The 21,597-nt window shown below is 40.8% G+C and overlaps 1 protein-coding gene across 1 annotated transcript in view; it reads left to right on the plus strand.

The window, feature by feature from the left end:
* Nucleotides 1–21,381, plus strand: part of LOC311521473 (cytosolic phospholipase A2 epsilon-like) — a gene marked incomplete at its 5' end in the record, with an annotated part of 40,019 nt that extends 18,638 nt beyond the window's left edge. Inside the window, 13 exons of the mRNA XM_084629807.1 lie at nucleotides 1,212–1,378; nucleotides 1,497–1,583; nucleotides 3,545–3,582; nucleotides 6,668–6,815; nucleotides 7,646–7,782; nucleotides 10,500–10,722; nucleotides 11,607–11,721; nucleotides 13,319–13,456; nucleotides 16,608–16,715; nucleotides 17,362–17,553; nucleotides 18,188–18,354; nucleotides 20,296–20,482; nucleotides 20,816–21,381. Of these exons, the coding sequence (XP_084485933.1) occupies nucleotides 1,212–1,378; nucleotides 1,497–1,583; nucleotides 3,545–3,582; nucleotides 6,668–6,815; nucleotides 7,646–7,782; nucleotides 10,500–10,722; nucleotides 11,607–11,721; nucleotides 13,319–13,456; nucleotides 16,608–16,715; nucleotides 17,362–17,553; nucleotides 18,188–18,354; nucleotides 20,296–20,482; nucleotides 20,816–21,024 (1,916 nt within the window). The 3' untranslated portion in view covers nucleotides 21,025–21,381. The remainder of the gene's footprint in view (nucleotides 1–1,211; nucleotides 1,379–1,496; nucleotides 1,584–3,544; nucleotides 3,583–6,667; nucleotides 6,816–7,645; nucleotides 7,783–10,499; nucleotides 10,723–11,606; nucleotides 11,722–13,318; nucleotides 13,457–16,607; nucleotides 16,716–17,361; nucleotides 17,554–18,187; nucleotides 18,355–20,295; nucleotides 20,483–20,815) is intronic.
* Nucleotides 21,382–21,597: the final 216 nt, after the last annotated feature.

The raw sequence follows: 21,597 nt of genomic DNA on the forward strand, positions 1-21,597 counted from the left end.
TGTATTATTTTAACCAGTATTATGAGATCATACAATAAACAAATCCATTCTAGAGCATACATGCCATGGTGTGGAACTGGGGCAAGACCAAACACACAAACAAACAAAACCCATAAAGTTAGGCTCCTAAATCCAGATTTAGTGCAAGAACAATTTTCAGACGTGCTGAGCAGGCAGCATTAAGATGCTATAATAACCCATGCAAGAACTATAGGGAAGATTATTATAATACCAACTTATTGTATGTGAAGGAACTAAATATAAAGCAAATGGACCCAAAGAAATTAGTCTATGAGTCATTTAACTAGAACTCTTGGTTAGTGTGTATGATATAAAATGCTATAGTAGAAATTTGCTTCACTGGACTATAGTGCACAAAAATTTCCATTAAAACCCCATGTGCATGAACCCCTTCAATACAAATCTCCTTCTTATCCTAATTTCAGCTACATCCCACCAACGTATATCATTTGTCAAAAATCTTGCTTGATTATTTTAATCCCTTTGATTCAAATATTTTTGATGTCTCCATGACATATTGAATACATTGCTCTGTATTATATGGCCTACATTTTAAAAAGTGATGGTGATGTTAATGTTAAACTGAAGACATCTGAAAAGGACCTGATTTTCAGTGGGCATGTGCTCAGTACTTCCTAAAAGTCAGGCCCCCTCAAGGTGTCTCAAATTGGGTACCCAGAATCAGGCAGCACTTTTGAAAATGTAAGCCTATGTGTTTTGAGAGAGAAAAGAGCTTATTTCATACATTACAATCATGGAACAAGGACAATAAAATACAGCGTGCTGCGGAAAAGATTTGAAGAAATTGTTTAGTGTATCATACAGACACTTATTACTACACACAGAAGTTGACTATTTTATGCAGATCACATTTAGTATTAAGAGTTTAGTAGATGAGCTACAGCTGTGAACTGGAATTAACTACGTCTAGTTTTTTTAGTATGAAAAAGCATGGTCGTTATTTTCCATGAGCATTAGTTCTGTCATACTTGTATACATTAGGTTTCCTGTTGTTTATCTGAGTACTAGGTTTCTTTCTAGTGGGATTATGTTTTTCTTGGTTTATTAAATAGACTCTTTGAATGCAATATAGAGAACTCCTAAGTGTTTTCTTAAATTTGATCACGTAAGCATAATTTTGCAGTCAGATAATATTAAGGTTCTCTGTGTGCTTTGTCTTTTTCCTTCAGGGAAAGACCTCTCCCTTACAGTGAAAGGTTCCCACGAAGGAACACAGTATCTTACACTGGGCCCTGATGCCATCATTAGCCCTTTGTTTCCTACCAAGTTCCACTATGTCAAGTATATGGAGCCAACACTGAATGTTATGCTACCGAAGAAGAAGCGTTACAATGCTGTATGTTATAACTGTCCTTTATAAACATAATAGTAACATGTAGATAACATGATCTATTTTGATGGGGGATCAGGGTAACCTTTTCCTTTTTGCGCAAATAAACTTTTTTTCCCCCCAGTGTACCTGTACCTACATTATAAACACAGGCTCCCCAGTCATGATGCTGAATTCGCTCCCCTTGGGAGAGAGAGTAACAGTAGCAGAGGTGAGTTCTGGCTGCCAACCTTTAGGAATTAACAGTGACCCATTAAAAAATTATAATGTAAGAATAAAGGGCTAGATTATCCCTTCCTGCAGAAAAAACCTGCAGGAGGGTACTAAGAGGGTGAAAAACTCTATGAATTTCTCCTCAGACCTTGGAGAAAGGAACTGGTTCCTTCTGCATGGAGCTGGGATCTGTGCTGCAGGGATGACTACTGCTTCTCAGGTTTCAGAGTGGTACCCATGTTAGCAAAAACAACGAGGAGTCCTTGTGGCACTTTAGAGACTAACATGTTTATTTGAGCATAAGCTTTTGTGGGCTAAAACCCACTTCATCAGATGTATGGAGTGGAAAATACAAGTAGGCAGGTATAAATACACAGCACATGAAAAGATGGGAGTTGCCTTACCAAGTGAGGGGTCAGTGCTAACGAGACAATTCAATTAAGGTGGAAGTGGCCTATTCTCAACAGTTGACAAGAAGGGGTGAATACCAAGGGAGGGAAAAATCACTTTCGTAGTGATTTTGAGGCCAATGCAATCAAGGTGGTCCATTTCAAACAGTTGACAAGTTCTCACACCTTCTTGCTCCATCTCCACCTCCCATATACAGTTTGCTCAGCCCCTTCTGCACTGAGCAAGCATCCGTAAAGGGACATTTTGTGGGGCCAGTGAAGAGGGATGGTGCCACAGCAGTGTCTTTTCAGTGTCCAGATCTCCAAGAGACAATCTGGGCTGATGGTATTAAAAAAATACTGGTGCTGTGCAAATGTGTCTTGAACTGTCCTTTAAAAAGAGGAGAGGCAGGCTGGCCAGCAGGGAGTCCCAGTTCCCTAGCCTGTATGCATTCCACCCCCTTAATTCCCCAGCCGCACTCCCTCCCCATCCCCAACTCTGCCACTCAGAACAGCTCCTCATCTGTACAGTAAGCTGGCCAGTCTGCCTTCATAGATTTAGAGGCAAGTGTTGTCCTTTTGCTTTAGAAGGTGACCTATGATGGAGATGAGTTTCTTGGTGCAGTTTATAATATCTGTCTTGCCGTCACTGCTATCCATCTAGCTCTCTCTGTCTCAGAAGGGTGTATTGATGTCAACCATATGTACGGCACATTGCACTAAACAAACAAAAAATACAGACACACAAAGAAATATTATAAGGACTGTAACAACCAGATTTTTAAACAATAGAGGCTAAGATTCACATGCAACAGGCTTGCATATATTTGTGCAAGGAAATCTGTCTACTGCAAGTACTGGTAGAAAATGTATATGCAAATACCAATTAGCATGGTTAGCATGTGCAGTTAATTGCTTTGCCTGTATAAATGTGGGCACAAGCACTTACATTTTTCCCAAAAATATTACATCTAAGAAAAAATGAAATGTTTCTCAGTCTGGCAAACCTTTTCGAAACAACCTGGCATCCAATATGCTTCCTAACCACAGAAACAAGCTCCAGCACTGGTACTTCAGGCTTTTGAGACTCGTACGCTAGATTTCCATTCCCTGCCTTAATCATGAGCCTTTCTGCTGGGCCCTGGTATATCTTATTTTCATTTGTGCACTGTCTAATACACAATAGATCTTTGACTGGTTCTAGTCAAAATCTTGCAGTTATGAGACTGAATTTGGGAGCTCCAAGATTGCATTCTTCGTTGCGTTTGATGGTTTGCATAATTGAATGGGCACTGGAGGGAACTGGCTGGTGCCAGTTAGGTCACAGTCAGGTAAATTGGTACAGTTGTCTGAAACCTTTGGGAAATACTGAGCTACTCAGAATAAATTCTACTACAAATAAATTAGTGGTTTTGAAGCTATATACATCTCTTGGATTAGTGGGGGGACTCAATTTTGTGGCTGCTGTGTCTTGTTGGGGAGGAAATAAATCTCACTCTCAAGGCTGAAGGGAAGGAAGGAAAGCTTAAAACTATGATTGTACCTTCATACTGACATTCTTGTTTTTCAGGAGAAAAGATTTGATCTGCATGTGAAGGCAGAAGACTGGTAAGAGCTCTTCTCCTGTTTCTTTGAGTGCTAGTGACATTGTCAGCCAAGCTTTGCCACTTTCTGCATTTGTAAAAAAAACAAACCTCTTTGGATTGAAAACTAGAATGTATTTTTTTAAAAGAATGCACAACACATACCCAGTATATGACACTGGACATTAGATAAAAGCTACATTAGACAGGGTAGCTAGCAATTTATGCACACACTGACTGATCTGTTGCCCACTTCCTTAGTGTTATTCATAACCTTATATAAATATATAGCTTTGGCAGATTAAGATCCCAATTCAAGAAAGCATCCCTATTCGGGAGAGTACTAAAGTACCTACTTAAATACATTCTTAAATCCTTTCCTGAATAGGGAGAGGCTTAAACATGTGCTTAAATGCCTTACTGAAGCAGGGTCTTAATCAATCACAATACAGCAAAGTTCATTCTTTTTCAGCATTTGAAAAAGGCTTTTTTAGTTCTGTGTACAGCAGTCACTGCAGAATAGCACTCACAGGGGAGTCCCTTACCACCACTGCCTTCTTGATCAACTGGTCTGACAGTAAGGACCAGTTTCTGCTGCTCAGTTTATGAAAATACCTCTGGGCTGCCAAACAATAAACTTATCTATAACTTTTAGAATGTGAAACTAATTTCAAAGCAGTCAAAAATTATACACCCACTATACTAAGCAGTTCCTTTTAGCGTTACATCTGCTTATTAATGTATTTATCTTCCAGCCACAACAACAATAACAGCCCTGCATTACTGAGTTCACTAAATATAATCACTAAGGGGCAAACCCTTCCCAACTGCACTGAGCCCAAGTAGCTGGGTTCTGCAAGTGGGAAAAAGGAATTATCCCTCTGCTCCAGACCCTGGTTCAGCAGTGTAAAGTAGCTACTCCGTGTTTACCAGCATACTTCTAAGGCTGTCATAGCTCATGCTGTTGTAACCCACACACCTTCTGGATGTGGTGTTCCATCCCATCTGGTGTCACCGAGATAGGGTGACCAGATAGCAAGTGTGAAAAATCAGAACAGGGGGTGAGGGGTAATATAAGAAAAAGCCCCCAAAATCAGGACTGTCCCTATAAAATTGGGACATCTGGTCACTCTACACCAAGACCACTTAGAGAGAGATTAATGAGTCTCCTTCAGCCTTCATAAGGGCCATATGGCTTTTAGCTCATGCAGTAGAGGCTCATGCACTAAGCTCCAGAGGTCCCAGGTTTGATCCCGACAATGACCGGGGTCTGCCAGTTTTACACTGTTCTCTCTCTCTCCCCGCCCCTGCTTCTGTCATGAATGTTCTGGTGGATCTGAATAGTGATGGGTCCGTTGCGTCCAGCCTAGCCCTGTCCTGCCCCCATTCTTTGCTCTGTGAGCCAGTCCTTAGGATGCACAGCAGCTCAGATTCCCTGTATAGAGTCCATAGATCTTATCCTCTCCATGCAGCAGAACCTTACAAGTAGCATTGTACCAATGGCCCTCTGCCGCCACTGAGCTAGGGACAGGATTGTCCCTTAATATAGTGGGTGCAGCTAGATATGGGGATCTGTATCTGATGAGGAAAGGATAATCCTACCAATCACCATCAAAAACTATGTTAATATAAAATGAAAAATGGTGTCGTGCTGCATGACTTCTGATCTGCATGGCGCACCAGCACTGGACTCTGCTGCAAATTGTCTCTTAGATTCAGAACGAGTTTGTATTGCATTAAATATTTAAATGAATATTACAATCAGTGCAGTGAACTTCTAAAATTGTTTATTGCAACAGAAACCTTTTTATTCATTTCATAATGCAGCAGAAATTGCAGCTCCGATGCAGAATTTAGCACAGAAATAAGAAAGTTGTGTTGAATAATTTAGGTCCAGACTGTGGCAGACTACACAGGATTCTGCTTGTAACTAATATTTTGTTGTTAAATTTTTCAAGCCGTTAGTCCAAAAGTTAATTTCATTTGAAATGCTGAAGAAAATCCACTTATCTGTTTCTGAGTTATTCTTGGTGAAGGAAAAAAATGTTTTCTATACCCCTTTTCATCTTTGCACTTGGATAACTTTAAAACCAGTTTTGTTTTTAAAATTTAAATTTGACATGCCCATAATCTTCCTCCGTAAGATTGTGCTTTGCAATTTTTGACTAAAACTAGACATGAAAGAAATCCACTAGTGCTTAGCTATGAAAAGCCATGCTTGAGTAGGAGGGTTAGAGTTTCTAGAGTGAAATCCTGGCCCCATTGAAATCAATGACAATACTCCCATTGACTTCAATAGGGCTAGGATTTAAACTGGGGGTCTCAAACACACGGCCCGCGGGGTTATTTTCTGTGGCCCACCAAGCTCCTGCCCCCTTCCCCACCCGCCTAACTCCAGGCACTTCCCGCCGCCAAACAGCTGTTGCCAGCACTTAGAGCTTTCCAGGAGAGAGTGGGGAGGAGCAGGGAGCCGTCCACTCAGGGGAGGAGGCGGAGAAGAGGTGGGGCAGGGGCGGGGATTTGGGGAAGGGGTGGGAAGAGGCGGGGAAGGGGCGGGGCCTCATGGATGGGGTGGAGTGGGGGCAGGGGTAGCGAGGGGAGGGTATCAGCGATGCGGCCCTCGGGCCAATGCAGTAGTCCTCATGTGGCCCTCATGGTCATTTGTGTTTGAGATCCCTGATTTAAACCCTGTATCCTGTATGGACTGCTGCCAGTAGAGGGCGCCATGATTACATATTAAAAACGTAAATGTGATTCTGTGGTAGTATTTAGCCACAAGAGGGTGATGACACTCCACCAATTTTGCAGTCATCATTCAGGAGGCTCCTTTGAAAATTTGGCCTGTTAGGTTTTTAACCTTAGAGGTGAAGCAGAATTTCCACTTCAATAAATTGCAACAATATATAACTTTAGCTAATTTTAGAAAATAAAATTAAAATATCTGCTAATACTGACATCATCCTCTTCTCTGCTTATTATATTACATCAACCTGATTATACCGGGGTGTGGAAAAGCTTTGTCTGTACATATGTGTAGGATTTTCTGTAGTGTAAGTCCTGAAATTGACTAGGAATATTAATATGTAATAAAAAGCATGTGTTTGTCCTAGTCCTTGTTCCTGCCCACAAGACCTAGATGTGCGCTTAGGTTATGACCTGTGTGCAGAGGAGAAGGATTTCCTGTGTAAAAGAAAGAAGTATGTTGCTGCTGCCCTGAAAAATGTTCTCCAGCTAGAAGAGGACCTGCAGGACCACGAGGTATGTGCAGTGGAATCCTGGGTGTCCGCTCCCTCCTTCCCTCGTGTGAGTGCTCAGCAAACTGGACAGCAAATGTGGCTAATATACAAATAATAGCTGGAGCACATGCAACCCCTATAGCTAAGTGTTTCTGTTCCAAAAGACTCTTAAGTTATGTTTTTGTAAGTATAAAAATTATTGTTGTTGACACTTTATCCTCTCAGTCGTTTGGGAGGTAAACTTGAAAGCTGGGTTAGATAGTTGCCTGGTGTCTGGTGAAGGTTTCCTCGATTTCCATATGGCTATGATGACAACGCTGTGTACAGCTCCCAAACTGTATTGGTTCACATACCACCTTCTTAAAACACTGCTGTGAAGTGACTGGATGGAACATTAAGCTTACATGATGCCTGCGGGGGGTGGGGGGAAGGTCCCTGTCAGGGTGATTAAACAACATTCCCTGAGCTGTATGAATTTTCTCACAGGTTGATAAGGGGATTTAAAAAAAGAAAGGGGGAATAGAATAGAATGGAGCAATGAGGAAATGAGATGGCTGGGGGTGAATACTACATTTCTTGCATGAATAAAAGCACCTGAACTTACTATGATTCCTGCCCTTCTCTATAGAGGCGTGGTTGACCCACTGTATTTGGATCCATATGTGATTCCAAACTTACCCCGAGGAAAGATGTATTTGGATTTGCTGTTCCAGTTCTGATCCAATAAACAGAGAAAAAACTATGAAATGTTGGAACTGAACTGGGTCCAGTGTTCCATTTCCAGTCCATTTCCAGTTCTGAGTAATCATGTGTGCTTGGTTTGCACTATCTTTCTGTCTTTGTGTTGAACAGATTCCAGTGGTGGCCATCATGACAACAGGTGGTGGAATGAGATCATTTACAACAACATATGGCAGTCTATTGGGTCTCAAGAAATTAAATGTCTTAGACTGTGCAACATACCTGAGTGGTTTGTCTGGCACGACATGGTAAGCAGGACTCAATCAGGGTTTTTATTTAATCTTTCTGTAAGATGTTGATACAAAGAGCTCTGGTAAAAAATATCATGGAGATGTTAATAGCAGCTCTCCATCATAAAGATTGTAATCCTATTTTTATTATGGAGAGCTAGTAGCCTCTCCATAAGTAAAGGTGCAACCAGCTTCTATTATAAAACCTTATTTTAGCCCTTCCCCATAAGTTGTCTTGACATTTTGGTTTGGTCTGAAAATTGCCAGAATGGCTGTGAAGATTCTGCAAAGTCTGAAGAAAATCTAACAAACTGCTTTTCAGTTACAGGTCATTAAAAATTACCTTGATTTGAAAGTTTGACTTTGTCTAACATTTCTTTACCTGCCTCTTGCTCCAAATGATTTATTACATCTTCCAACTTTCCATCTACTGCAGTTAAAATCCTTTAATAAGTTGCACCAGCTCTATCTAAAGAAAATGGGTAGTGTTAAGCACTGGTGTTAGGGATTTGTTGTTGTTTATAGCTTTGAGTCCAAACCTGTTTCCACGGTTGTCCGTTGCTGTTTGGGGCTACCACTACTACGAGGTGGGGCTGGTTGGTTGTACAGAGGAAGCATGGCAGTGCAGCGTGCATATTTGTCCTGTACACCGTACATTTGGGATGGGATCAACTATCTCTCCCAGAGTTCCCTGGGGCAGTGCAGTGCCATTTCACCCTAAACATTGGTCTGTCTGTCTGGCACCCTTTGGCCCAGTCTGCGCTGTAATAAGATAAATGATGGCCTTAAAGTGGGGTGATAGCACCACTGTAGTTAAGATTGAGACTAGCTGAGGTGTGGCCTGCACTAGAAAGTTTAATCAGTATGGTTTAACAGCTGATTTTTCTAAGTGCTCTAAAATTCACATGCTTATTCTAATTGTCTAATATTTCCTTTTGTTTGTTTTAAACCTGCTGCCTGTTAATTTCATTTGGTGACACCTGGGTTCTTGTGTAATGAGAAGGAGTAAATAACACTTCCTTATTTACTTTCTCCACACCAGTCATGATTTTATGACATATCACCGCCTAGTCATTTCTTTCCCAAGATGAAAAGTCCCAATCTTTATTAATCTCTCCTCATATGGGAGTTGTTCCATACCCCTAATAATTTTTGTTGACTTTTTCTGAACCTTTTTCAATTCCAGTATATCTTTTTCGAGATGGGGTGACCACATCTGCACACAGTATTCAAGATGTGAGCATACCATGGGTTTATATAGAGGCAATATGATATTTTCTGTCTTATTATCTATCCCTTTCTTAATTATTCCCAATATTTTGCTAGCTTTTTTGACTGCTGCTGCACATTGAATGGATATTTTCAGAGAACTATATATGACTCCAAGATCTCTTTCTTGAGTGGTAACAGCTAATTCAGACCCTATCATTTTATATATATAGTTGGTATTGTGTTTTCTGATGTGCATTATTTCCATTTGTCAACATAGAATTTCATCTGCCATTTTGTTGCCCAGTTACCCAATTTTGTGAGATCCCTTTGTAGCCCTTCGCAGCCTGCTTTGGACTTAACTATCTTGAATAGTTTTGTATCATCTGCAAATTTTGCCACATCACCATTTACCCCTTTTTTCAGATCATTAATGAATATATTGACTAGTAGTGATACCAGTACAGACCCCTGGGAGGACGCCACTATTTGTTTCTCTCCATTCTGGAAACTGACCATTTATTCCTACCCTTTGCTTCCTATCTTTTAACCAGTTACCGATCCATGAGAGGACCTTCCCTCTTATCCCATGATAGCTTACTTTGCTTATAAGCCTTTGGTGTGGGACCTTGTTTTCTGAAAATCTAAGTGTTCTGTATTCCCTTGTACACATACTTGTTGACCACCTCAAAGAATTCTAGTAGATTGGTGAAGTGTTATTTCCCTTTACAAAAACCATGTTGACTCTTCCTCAACAAATTATTTTCATCGAGTTGTCTGACAATTCTGTTCTTTACTATAGTTTCATCCAGTTGCCAGGTACTGAAGTCAGACTTACTGGCCTGTAATTGTCGGGGTCACCTCTGGAGCCCTTTTTAAAAATTGGCATCACGTTTGGTATCCTCCAGTCATTTGGTACAGAAATGACTTGCCCATCGTCACACAGAAACCCTGTAGTAAAGCCAGGATTTGAACCCATGTTGCTTATGGCCTAGGTCACTACGTTAACCACAAGACTACATTTTATCTCTCGTTTTCCTCTCACAAGGCCAGCAAGATCAAATGGGTTGCTAAGCATTAAGAAATGCATCCAGAACAGAGAGCCATATACTAAGGAGCGCCATAAAATTGATGCTGACTATAATGTGATGCCAGGATACTGTCATCAGTCAAAACTAACTTATATTTATCGTGAAAAATAAACATAGAAAATAAAATTTCAACTCTTTACAATAAATTATCCAATCATGCAAACTAAAGATTCACTCCTATTAATTTTACTCTTTAAAATGCGGCAGTCGTTGGAAAAAGGAAATATCAAACACTAGAAAAAATGTACTCACATGAGCCTTTTATAGAACAGTCATAGACACCTCAAATGATATTTTCCCCCACAAACTGCTATAAAAAAATTGAGTAGTGCACAAACTACAAGAAACACTTAAAACTGACACTCTAACAAAAGGACAGATTTTTTGTAGATTATTTTTTGTTAATGTTTTTTTTTATATATTACCCTTCCCCAGGACCATGTCATGCTTGTATAAAGATGCTTATTGGTCACAGAAGGATCTAGATGAGAAAATCCGTGAAGCCCAGAAATGTGTGACCAAATGCAAGATGAGTTGTTTCTCTATGGATCGCATGAAATATTTTAACCAGCAGCTGTGTCAGCGTAAACGAGAGGGATACAGGACATCATTTATAGATCTGTGGGGGCTGATCATTGAGTATATGCTGCATGATGGGGTACAGTATCTATTTATTTTCTCAGAGAGCTGCAGATGTTTTCTCTATAAGAATTAGGAGCAATAAATCTGTGAGGAGAGATTGCATGCCCTGTGGTGCTGTAGAGTTATCTGCATCAGGAAATTCTATTGGAATCAAATTTATTTTGGAATGGTTAGGTATAAATGCATACCATATATCGGGCTGGCCAAACTTACTGACCCTCCGAGCCGCATATGACACTGTTCAGAAATTCGAGAGCCATGGTGCGCCAGCTGGAGTGGGGCTTCAGGCCCATGGGGCCCACCTGACGGGGGCTTCAGCCCCACTCCTGGTGAAGCCCAGAGCCCTGGAAGGCACTCCACACCAGGCTGAAGACCCGAGACCCCCCTCTTTACAGGGCAGAAACCCCAAGCTCCCCCTCAGTCTGGTAGGTGGAGAATGGGATGCACATGGGGGCTTCGCGAGCTGCACATTAACTGTAAAAAAGCCTCATGCAGCTCATGAACCAGTTTGGTCACCCCTGCCACACATTAAATAAATTGTATTTTGGCTGCAGGAACATGGAAAGTGCAATAGATCCCCACTCCACCCTGGGGAGCAAATTGCTTGAAAGGGGTTGGGGAGATGACAGCGTTGTGGCCCTTCCCTTCCTTGCACCAGCTCACAAAGCAAAGCTGAAACATCAGGAAGTGCAGACTGTGTACACCTGTGTGCACTGAGTAGCCCGGGGGGATTGTATCTGCCTGAGGAACAATCACTGCCAGTGTTTCTCCTGGGGTGGCATGGTTCTGTGCCACCCTGCGTACAGGGCTGGGGCATAAATGCTGCAATCTAATTCACAGTAGAGAGGTTCCTGTGTCATTTCATGCATTCTCAGGTAACTGTTTTTCTTCAAAAAACAGAAGGAGAACCATAAACTCTCAGACCAGCAGGAAGCGGTGAATGAGGGTCAGAACCCGTTGCCCATCTATGTGGCAGTCAATGTCCGGGACAAGTATAGCACTCTAGATTTCAAAGGTAACTTTGATGTTCAAGTGATGTGTTTGATTATAAATTTACCAAGGTTTGGGTTTAGTCGTAGGCATACCTGTTCAGTTGTTGTTGTTTGTTCTTTGCACTCTGGAAACGCTTATAGACCGCAGCCCTATTTCTGCTGTACAGACATTTGCAGAGGGTATGTCTCTACTGCAATCAGGACAGCACATGTAGGCATACCCAACTAGCCATAATGGAGCTAGTTTGCTAAAAAATAGCAGGGTAGCCACGGCAGCATAGGCAGCATAGCATGGGCTAGCCACCTGAGTACGTACCTAGGGCCCTGGGCAGGACTGTACTTGGGTGGCTAGTCCATGCCACCACCTGCGTCGTCAGACCCACACTGCTATTTTTAGTGACCTAGCATGATCAAAGCTAGTTTGGGTATAAATGCATGTGCTGCATTTGTGCCTCATGGTTGTTGTGTGGACATACCCAAAGAGGCAGCCCATGCCCTCCAAAGCTTACAGTTTTGGTACAAGAGGAGAGTTTCGGGGATTCCAAATTTCAGGATTAGAAGTAGAAGTGTAGAAATATCATAAGACAGGCTGTTCTCAGAATATGATCTGGCATGATTAGAAGAAGAAACCATTGGAAATATTTTGAGAAATTAATGCTGTTTTCATGACCCAAGAGGACTTCACTGAATCTTGCTCATCAATACTTCAGTATTTTTCTCTTCAGCCAAGAAGAGAGAAAAGCAAATCAAATACTGGGCTTCCTTTCACTGCTGAGTTGGAAGTACTACACCCCCTTGGATGAAAAGGAAATTAATTCCCCATGTTCTTTCAGTCCTGGGCTTTCTTTACACTGCCATTAAAAGACCTTTACCCTGGATTTGAAGAGAACATCCCTGCTAGTGAAAGAGAAAATATCTGCCTTCATGATCATCAGTGTCACATATATGGAATCAAATCATTTACTTTGAACCAGATTTTCTAGGTAAACACAGAGAGTTGCACATATACATTTGTGTACACCTAATTTATGCACACAATAGGCCTGATTCTGCTAACTCCACCGATGTCAGGGGAGTTATCCTGGTGTAAAACCAGTGAAAGTGAAAGCAGAATTAGGCCTAGCGTGCACACACAAAACAATGACAGGTTTCAGAGTAGCAGCCGTGTTAGTCTGTATTCGCAAAAAGAAAAGGAGGACTTGTGGCACCTTAGAGACTAACCAATTTATTTGACCATAAGCTTTCATGAGCTACAGCTCACTTCATCGGCTGCATCACGAAAGCTTATGCTCAAATAAATTGGTTAGTCTCTAAGGTGCCACAAGTCCACAAAACCATGTATTTATGTGTGCACATGCCAAGCTAGTTGCCTAACTTGCACATAAGGTAACTGCACATGTAAAAGAGGCACACACAAATTCATGAACTCAGCTTCGTGCATCTGACTTTGAAAATCTGGCCTAGAAGATGGTGGTTTGTAAATTATACTTTGCAAAGATCAGATAGAAAACAGAAGGCTTAGTCCATCTCAAACTCTTTGCTTAATTTAGTAGCAGTATCTCTCTTTCAAGTCATTTGGGAGACATTTCTGAATGTCTTTTTTTGTGGCTCTGTTTGCAGAATGGGTTGAGTTCACTCCCTATGAGATGGGATTCCTGAAATATGGAGCATTTGTTCGCACGGAGGATTTGGGAAGCGAGTTCTTTATGGGACGTCTGTTAAAGAGGCTCCCTGAAACCCGGATCTGTTACCTTCTTGGTGATGTATTGTCCTGCGAAATGTCAACCTACTGTACTAACACAAAACCATAACCAGAAAGTGGATATTTGTTGGTCTGTAACATTCAGTACTAGTATAGTGCCCGCCAAGAGATGCGTGTGCGTTCATATGTGTATCTATCTATCTATCATTACATCCAAATAAGTATGCTAAAGGAATGTTAAGATTGCAAAATAAAGTAATCAAAAGTTAGGAAATGCTACAATTAAAGTTGTCTGTGCAACTATAATTTGGCCTCCTTGTTCATATGCAATATGAACAAGTTTGAGTATGAACAAGTATGAACAAGTATGAGTTGTACAACAAGTTTCGGTTCAGTGGCTAAACAGAAAAATCAAAACCAAACCAAATATTTTTCACATTTTTTGGTGAAACAAAAAAGTCAAAACAATTTGTTTCAGGTACCAGGAAACGTTTTACTTTACCCAAAATGAAACATTTCATTTTGATTTTGGTTATTTTTTAAAAAATGTAAATTAAATTCAAAGTAAGTCATTTTGAATAGAAAAATTGTAACTTTTCATTTTAAAAATGTCAAAACAATAGATATAGATCTTTTTCAGTATTTTGTTTTTTTACAGAAACAATTCAGCAAATTTGACTGTGAAATGTTTCAGTTGACTAGAATCTGCATATTTTGGTGAAAAAAGTTTAAACTGAAAAATTTCATCCCGCTCTAATTATGATAGAGTCTTCAATGACATGTTTGCATACTATTTTTCCACAGGACCCCTTTCTCCAACAGTCCATAAGGTGGATGGTGCTCACTCAATGCGCAACTATTCAATATTTTGTTTTCTCCTCATTTTTCAGTGTCTGGCCCTAGGCCTTATTTGCTGCACACCATTCAAACACTGCTCTGGATACAGAATTATTAATGAACTCATGGGCTTTTCTATGGTGCTTATCTCTGAAGTATTTGAGTGCTTCAAAACCATCATTTGAATTAGTTCACAATATCCCATGTGAGGTGAGAAGATGGTATTATTCCCAGTTATTCCCAGACGGGGAATAGAAGCACAAAGAGATTAAGGTGAAAAGCATCCACTGATTTTGGGTGCCCAATTTGAGATGCCTAAGGCCTGATTTTTCAGAGTAGTTAGCATTAGATAGCACTTCATGTGGTCAAAGCAATTTCTAGTGATTTCAGATGCAGCTGTGGGTGCTCAGTGCTTCTGCAAATCAGATGCAAGAGTCTCAAGTCGGGCACCCAGAAAGTGAGGCACACACAAATAGTGACAACGTGTGAGTAGTTTGGTTTACGTAACTTGCCCAACATCATACAGGAACTTTGTGGCAGAGGCAGAGATAGAAAAAAATTCTCCAGAGCAGCATTCAATTGCCTTATACAGGAGACCATCCTTTCTCATTCTGCAATACTCTGCCTCATTCACTACTCACCTTTCAATTTCTGCACCAGACAAGACATGGATTCCTTCACTACATAACCCTGATTCATCCTCAGAGCAAGTCCATCCTGTACATGAGGCAAGGTTCTGTGGAAAAAATATTATGTCATCATGTAATTGAGGATTCTATCATAATACATATGCACAACAGGGCAAATTAATGTTCCTTTAACATAGTGTTTTTGTATATAATTTCCCGAGTATTTAAAAAAAGCAAAATTAAAAACAGTAAATCCGTCAGAGGATGTCATATTGACTACCACTTGGGTCATCAGCAGTGCTGGAAACTTTAGGACCACCACACAAGCCTCTGTCACTTGACCTAAGGGAATAATTGGTAGCAGTAGTAGGTTGTCATCCTTTATGTGAACCAGCCACTCAAGGAGGATGAGACACATACTTTGCAAGATGGTTTTCATAGATATTTGCTCATGGCAGAGGGTGATAAGACTCAGGAACATTGGGTTCTGTTCCTGGTCTGGATGGGAATGTTCTCTATTGGTCACACATACCTGTCTGTCCTGTCCCTGTCTCAGTCCTGTCGCTTCTTCCCTACCTCATTCCTGAATCTTTGTTCCAGGCTCTGCACCTGGCCGGTCTCAGCCTTCACTCCCTCGGGATCCTCATCCCAGTCTCCCCTTCCAGGATCTTCATCTGTTGTCAGCCCTCACTACATCAGAGTTGCCTTCCCCAGTTTCCTCATTCCAGTATCCTCCAGCTCCTCATTAGAATGGAGCGATTTGAAAAAAAAAGTCTGAAGTTCAGGACATTTTGAGTTCTCGGTCCACAGCCAAGTTTAGCTTGACGCCGTGTCTCTAGCCAGCATGCAGCTAATGGAGATACGGATTTATCACCAGTATTAAAAATGAGACTGTAATACATTCTGTGTACATGCTGACTCCCATCTTCTCTTCCTTGAGAAGCTGTAAGGGCTCAGCCTACATATCCTAAAAGCATGTTTAAAAGGAAGTCAAACAGAGTGTTTTGCTCAAAGATAATGTTAAAATGGTAGATGTGGTTCCAGATGGGACTGTTTGAGAGAGCTGTTCAGAGCAGCCCCCATCTGAGAAGCCCAAAGTGCGAGTCTGAGACATATGAGAGAGGGTGTGGGCAGAAAAGTTGATCTTAGAAGGAAAAAAACAGTGGGTGGAATGCAGGGGGATGAGGAGGGTTTGGGGAGATGACAGAACCCTTTAACACGCCAGGGGGACTTTCCCTGTTGATAGGGTAAACTGTGGGACAACCAGAGAATCCCCATTCAAAGGGGATTCAGGGCAACTCAAGGCTGGGATGACCTTTGTAGAGACAGGAGAGCCCTGCTCAGTGTAGTTAGGGAACCACCAGGAAAGATAAGTGCATAGGATGATCTCAGGCTTATTGCAATAAAGCTCTATTCAGCTTCCTGAGAGAGTATTTCTACACCTGGGTTTCTCTCCCATCACTTCCTTGGTTTCGAGTGCAACGTTACCTGTGGTAAGTTAGAGATCTAACACTCCCTGTAGTTGATGTCTTCAATTAGAGTTAAAGTCAGCACCTTTGAAGTGTCAAATACATTAAAACTTGAAGGTTTAGGAATCTTTGAATTGTGCTCCTCAGGCTCCCACAAAAATTAAGTGGAAGAAAATTGAACAAGTTGATGGAGAAAGCAAAAGGCAGTTTTCAATTAGATGCTTCCAAATGTTCACTAAATTAGTTTCCATAAAATCTCTTTCCCTTCACAGGCATGTGGAGCAGTGTATTTTCCCTGAACCTGTTATACATCTGGAGTTTGTCCAACAGTTCAGAAGACTTCTGGCACAGGTGGACTCGAGACAGAGTAGTTGATATTGGTGAGACCTTTTTATACCTCAACTTCGCCTTTCATTCATGTTTAAATTGGAGATTCTTGCCTATCTGACATATGAAGCCTGTCACATAGTGTGAACATATTCTCTCCAGGAAGGTTTTTTAAATTCTGCAGAAGCCACAGATAGACCCAGGGGAATGCCTTATGCTGCTCTGCTAAGTTCTTTTGGCTGGGCTAGGAGCAGCACTGATGGGACCCTCCTCAGCTGAAAGAGAATTACCATGATGCATGGACTTAAAAGAGGAGGATGCAAATCAGGGGAAAATATTGCCACAATTATGATAACTACCAAAACTACAGAGTGTGTTAAAAAAGGGTTAAGCTTCAGCAGGCAGTTGAAAGTTGCCACACATCCTGCAGATGAAAAGGATGCAGTATCACATTTGCTGTTGAATCTCACAGACCAGCACACACACAGACCAGAACCAGTTTCAGAGACCAACACAGAGAATAAAACTGGGCAATATTACAGCAACAACGGTACCATGGTTACTTTAAAAGTTATTGTTTGTTGTTGGTTAAATAAATCATCCTAAAACCTGCCTCAACCATCACTTAAATACAAGGACAACACCCCAAAAAGGTTATATGAAACCAAAGCTTTTCTCTCCTTGTCTCCCCTTGTACAGAGGAAGAGCCTATGCTGCCTACGAGGCCACATGAGGTGAATACTCACATGCTCACTCCTGAAGGCCCTTTTTCCACTGCTCTTCGAGATGCTTTAACAGATCGCCTGTCAGTTGCTCAATATCACAATTTTCTCAAAGGCTTCCAGGTCCATAATGACTATCTGGGGAATGAGAAGTTTTGTAGATGGAAAGGTAATAGCACTGGTTTTTAACTGTGTCTTTTGAGGTGGTTTTGAGTGTGGAATTTAGTGAGGCGACCTGGGCTTGGAGGAGAGTGAATGAGCATCCATTTCTAACCCACCATAAGTAGCAAAATTTGAATCTAATTTAGAAAACAATTGTTTGACCAATCACCTGAATTGTGCAAGGCTGAAAATCTGTATTGATATCAGTTTGGTAGGGCTTAACTTCCATCTCCTTGGGGTACAGTCACTGAGTTTAACTAATAGACGTTTGACAAAGTTCATAGTTTTCTATGAGCAGAAAGAAAGGACTAAGGCCCCAATCCAGCAAAGTATGCAAGTATGTGTTTAAAGATAAGCATGTGCTTATGGGCTTTGCGGGACTCTGGCCCTATAGGCAGGCAGAAGGAGAGAGTTGGGTGCCCCCTGCAGGTCAAGAATGGGGTGGAACTGTTTAAGAGAGCCAGGAATAGAACAACACAGAGAACCCTAAATCAGAGAAGGTTATTCCTTTAGGATAAAGCTGAGCTATAGTGGTATAGCAATGGGATGAGCCCTTTCATTTTCAACTCTGTTTTCTTCAAAGAAGTTGCAGATTTGCTCATACACTGTTTTTCTTATGACAAAAAAAATTTTCCTTTTAGATACTGTGTTAGACATGTCTCCCAACCAGCTGAGTGAGCAACCAGATCTCCTTGGCATGGTAGATGCTGGATTTTTCATCAATACCAGCTGCCCACCACTTTTAAGGTCAGAGAGGAAAGTGGATGTCATCCTGCATTTAAGTTACAGTGCAGGATCGCAGACTTTGGTGAGAGGAGTCAATTTATCATTTGTTTTCTCCAGTGATAGCCTTTTGCCTGTAACCTTCCAATACTTAATAGCTAGAAATATTATGTTATTTCAATTATTTCAACTAATTTATTAAATCAATTACATTTTAATCCTTCTATTTCCATTTCCAAGCATTAGAAGAGGAAGGTGATTCCAGGAGAGAGAAAATTCAGCTGCCAGTGTCAGTGGTATGAATCCTTGTTTCAGACCATTGATCTACACATTGCAGTTTATTAAAACGTCTCACTTCCATCTTCATGTGATCTCATCATCACAGACCTCTAGGGCTTAGAAACTGTAAAAAAATGGATACGGTTGTAGAATTCTTTTAGCAGCAGGGATTTGTGAGATGCATTTCACCTGCAGTGAGTCTTTCAGTGTAGCAGTTAATGAAATTGTTCCAATTCCCTCCTATTATGCTGGGAATGTCTGATGTTGATTTATGAAATTATTGAATCTTCCGAAAGACATCAGTCTGTTTTCCACCAGAGTTGTAAAAGAGACCTGTCATGATATACGCTGAATTGATTAGGACTTCATCTCAGACAAGATGGCTAATATTGTGGAAAACTCAAAGATGCTGCATCGGAATGCAGGGATCTTCTGTTGAGTCACATTAAACTCAGATTCTAGAAGTATGAATAAAGATGAAGAATAATTTCTGCTTCCTCCAACTAGATATATATGTGTGTGTGTGTGTATATATATATATATATATATATATATATATAGCCTTTCTGGAGCAGAAGAATTATATAGGCTGGGAATGAGGGATACTACAGGGAAAGCCCTGGAAGCTATCTTTGGGGGAGAATTTAGGCAGAATCTTAGGTTTTGTGGTTATGTTAATTAAGTTACCTATAAAGCCTTAGCCCAGGGAAAGAGTACATTTGGATCTTTATATTAAGTGTATTTACTTTGTTAGGGGCTGCGTGGGAATGCCACGTGCTTACATTGACCATCTTTGTAACATTGGGCTATTGATATATTTGAATAGACTTTTTTTTCGTGAGTGACGATAGCTATGGCCCTACTTTTCAAGTTATATGATACACAGTATGTATGCCTAACAAAGCATCATTTAATCTTTAAACATCCACTGGGATAAAATGAGTTTCATGCAGGAAGTATGCTGAGATTTTTAGCATGTTGATACAAACTATTTTCTATTTGTTTAGCATATATAGAGTAGTATATAGTACTACAAGATGCTAGACATATGCATTTCAGGTTGTGAATCAAGTAAGATATATTATATTACTTGAGACAGAACATTGTAGCTAATGAAAATGTAATCTAATTTAAAATGGTATCATGATACTTATACGCAAGGGTATGTGATTGCATGCGCAAACCAAACTGTATTGTTTCCTGACTTTTGAGCACTTAACCATGAAACCAAAACATTTTCTTAATGTAAAAAGAAAAGGAGTACTTGTGGCACCTTAGAGACTAACCAATTTATTTGAGCATGAGCTTTCGTGAGCTACAGCTCACTTCATCGGATGCATACTTCCACAGTATGCATCCAATGAAGTAAGCTGTAGCTCACGAAAGCTCATGCTCAAATAAATTGGTTAGTCTCTAAGGTGCCACAAGTACTCCTTTTCTTTTTACGAATACAGACTAACACGGTTGTTATTCTGAAACCTTTCTTAATGTAGTTATTCGTCTAGCTTTAAAACTCTATTTACAGTTTGTAACAGTTACTGAGTTCTGTTTGTATCATATGATGATTTTGTGTTGAGTACTCTGTGGTGGGCGGCGGCGGGGGGACAGTACATAGTAGATGTCATTAACATAGTCCATGGGTCTCAAACTACATGTAGCCTCACAGGTGTGCCAGGAGTATCTTATAGGTATCCTATAATCTTAACCTCTTTGGGATCTAATACTGTTCACTTCTGTAATGCTCTAGCCTCTGGACCAGGCCTGTAAGTACTATGCAGAGCAGAAAATCCCATTCCCAAAAGTTTTCCTGAGTGAGGAAGATAGGAAAAATCTAAAGGAGTGTTACCTGTTTCAAGATTCAGAAACCCCAGGAAGCCCCATTGTGGTTTTTTTCCCACTTGTGAATGACACCTTCCAATATTATAAAGCACCTGGTAAGTTAACAACAGCTGCAAAGCATTTAACTAAGGGTCAGCGTGGCCAGTCTACCCATTGACTGGATCCCCATTTCTCATTTGATGACTCTTTCTACTGGCTGGGTCCCCACTGGTCATTTCAATTCTATGAACCTCTCCACTGGTTAAAGTTACCATTTTCATTGTTACTCCTATCATCAACTGTCCCTTGCTGTGAGATGCTCAGCCCTTGTTTCAGTCTCATGTTTCACTCTGTCTCTCACAAATCTGTTTGTTATTAGTGTAAAATGTTGTCATCAAACTGCCATAAACCCAATACCACAGCAATGTCCTGTTGAATCTTTTTCCTAGGTGTGATGCGCTGCTGCTCAGAGACGGAGGGGGGCAAAGTTGATGTTACTAGCTGCTCTTCCCCATACGATACATTCTCAGTCAGATACACTGATGAGAATTACCGCTGGCTGGTAAATCTAAGTGAATACAACATCCTGAATAATGCACACCTGATTCTGCAAGCCTTGCGTATGGCGGTGGAACGGAAAAGGCAACATAAGAAGTAGATACCATCCCAAATGGCTATATCTTCGGGGTTGAGATTTTTGTACTTCCCAGCACAGGGAAGGACCAAACCTTGCTGATGATTGGCCATTACATGCCATAGAAGCTGCTTAGCTTGGATACCTCAGTGGATTCTCTTTCATCTCTGTGAAGTTGGAGGGGAGGGATAGCTCAGTGGTTTGAGCATTGGCCTGCTAAACCCAGGGTTGTGAGTTCAATCCTTGAGGGGGCCATTTAGGGATCTGGGGCAAAAATTGGGGATTGGTCCTGCTTTGAGCAGGGGGTTGGACTAGATGACCTCCTGAGGTCCCTTCCAACCCTGATAGTCTATGATTTCTATGAAGTGGCTGACTTAGAAAACCAAAATTCACCATCTGTGAAGACTTTATACGTACTTTGTTCCCTAATTAATTTAATTATAACAAAGCTGTTTGCAGAATGCTTTAAGATTATTCTAGAAAGCTAATAATGAAGTTTAAGTAATGCTAAGCTAATACAGTGTAATTTATGGCATATAGGAAATATACTTTAAATCCTTTTAAAATGTAAAAGTAAACCAGGACCACACAGTGCAA

Source organism: Lepidochelys olivacea (assembly GCF_965140295.1).
Source record: "Lepidochelys olivacea isolate rLepOli2 genome assembly, chromosome: 6".
Taxonomy (NCBI): Eukaryota; Metazoa; Chordata; order Testudines; family Cheloniidae; genus Lepidochelys; species Lepidochelys olivacea.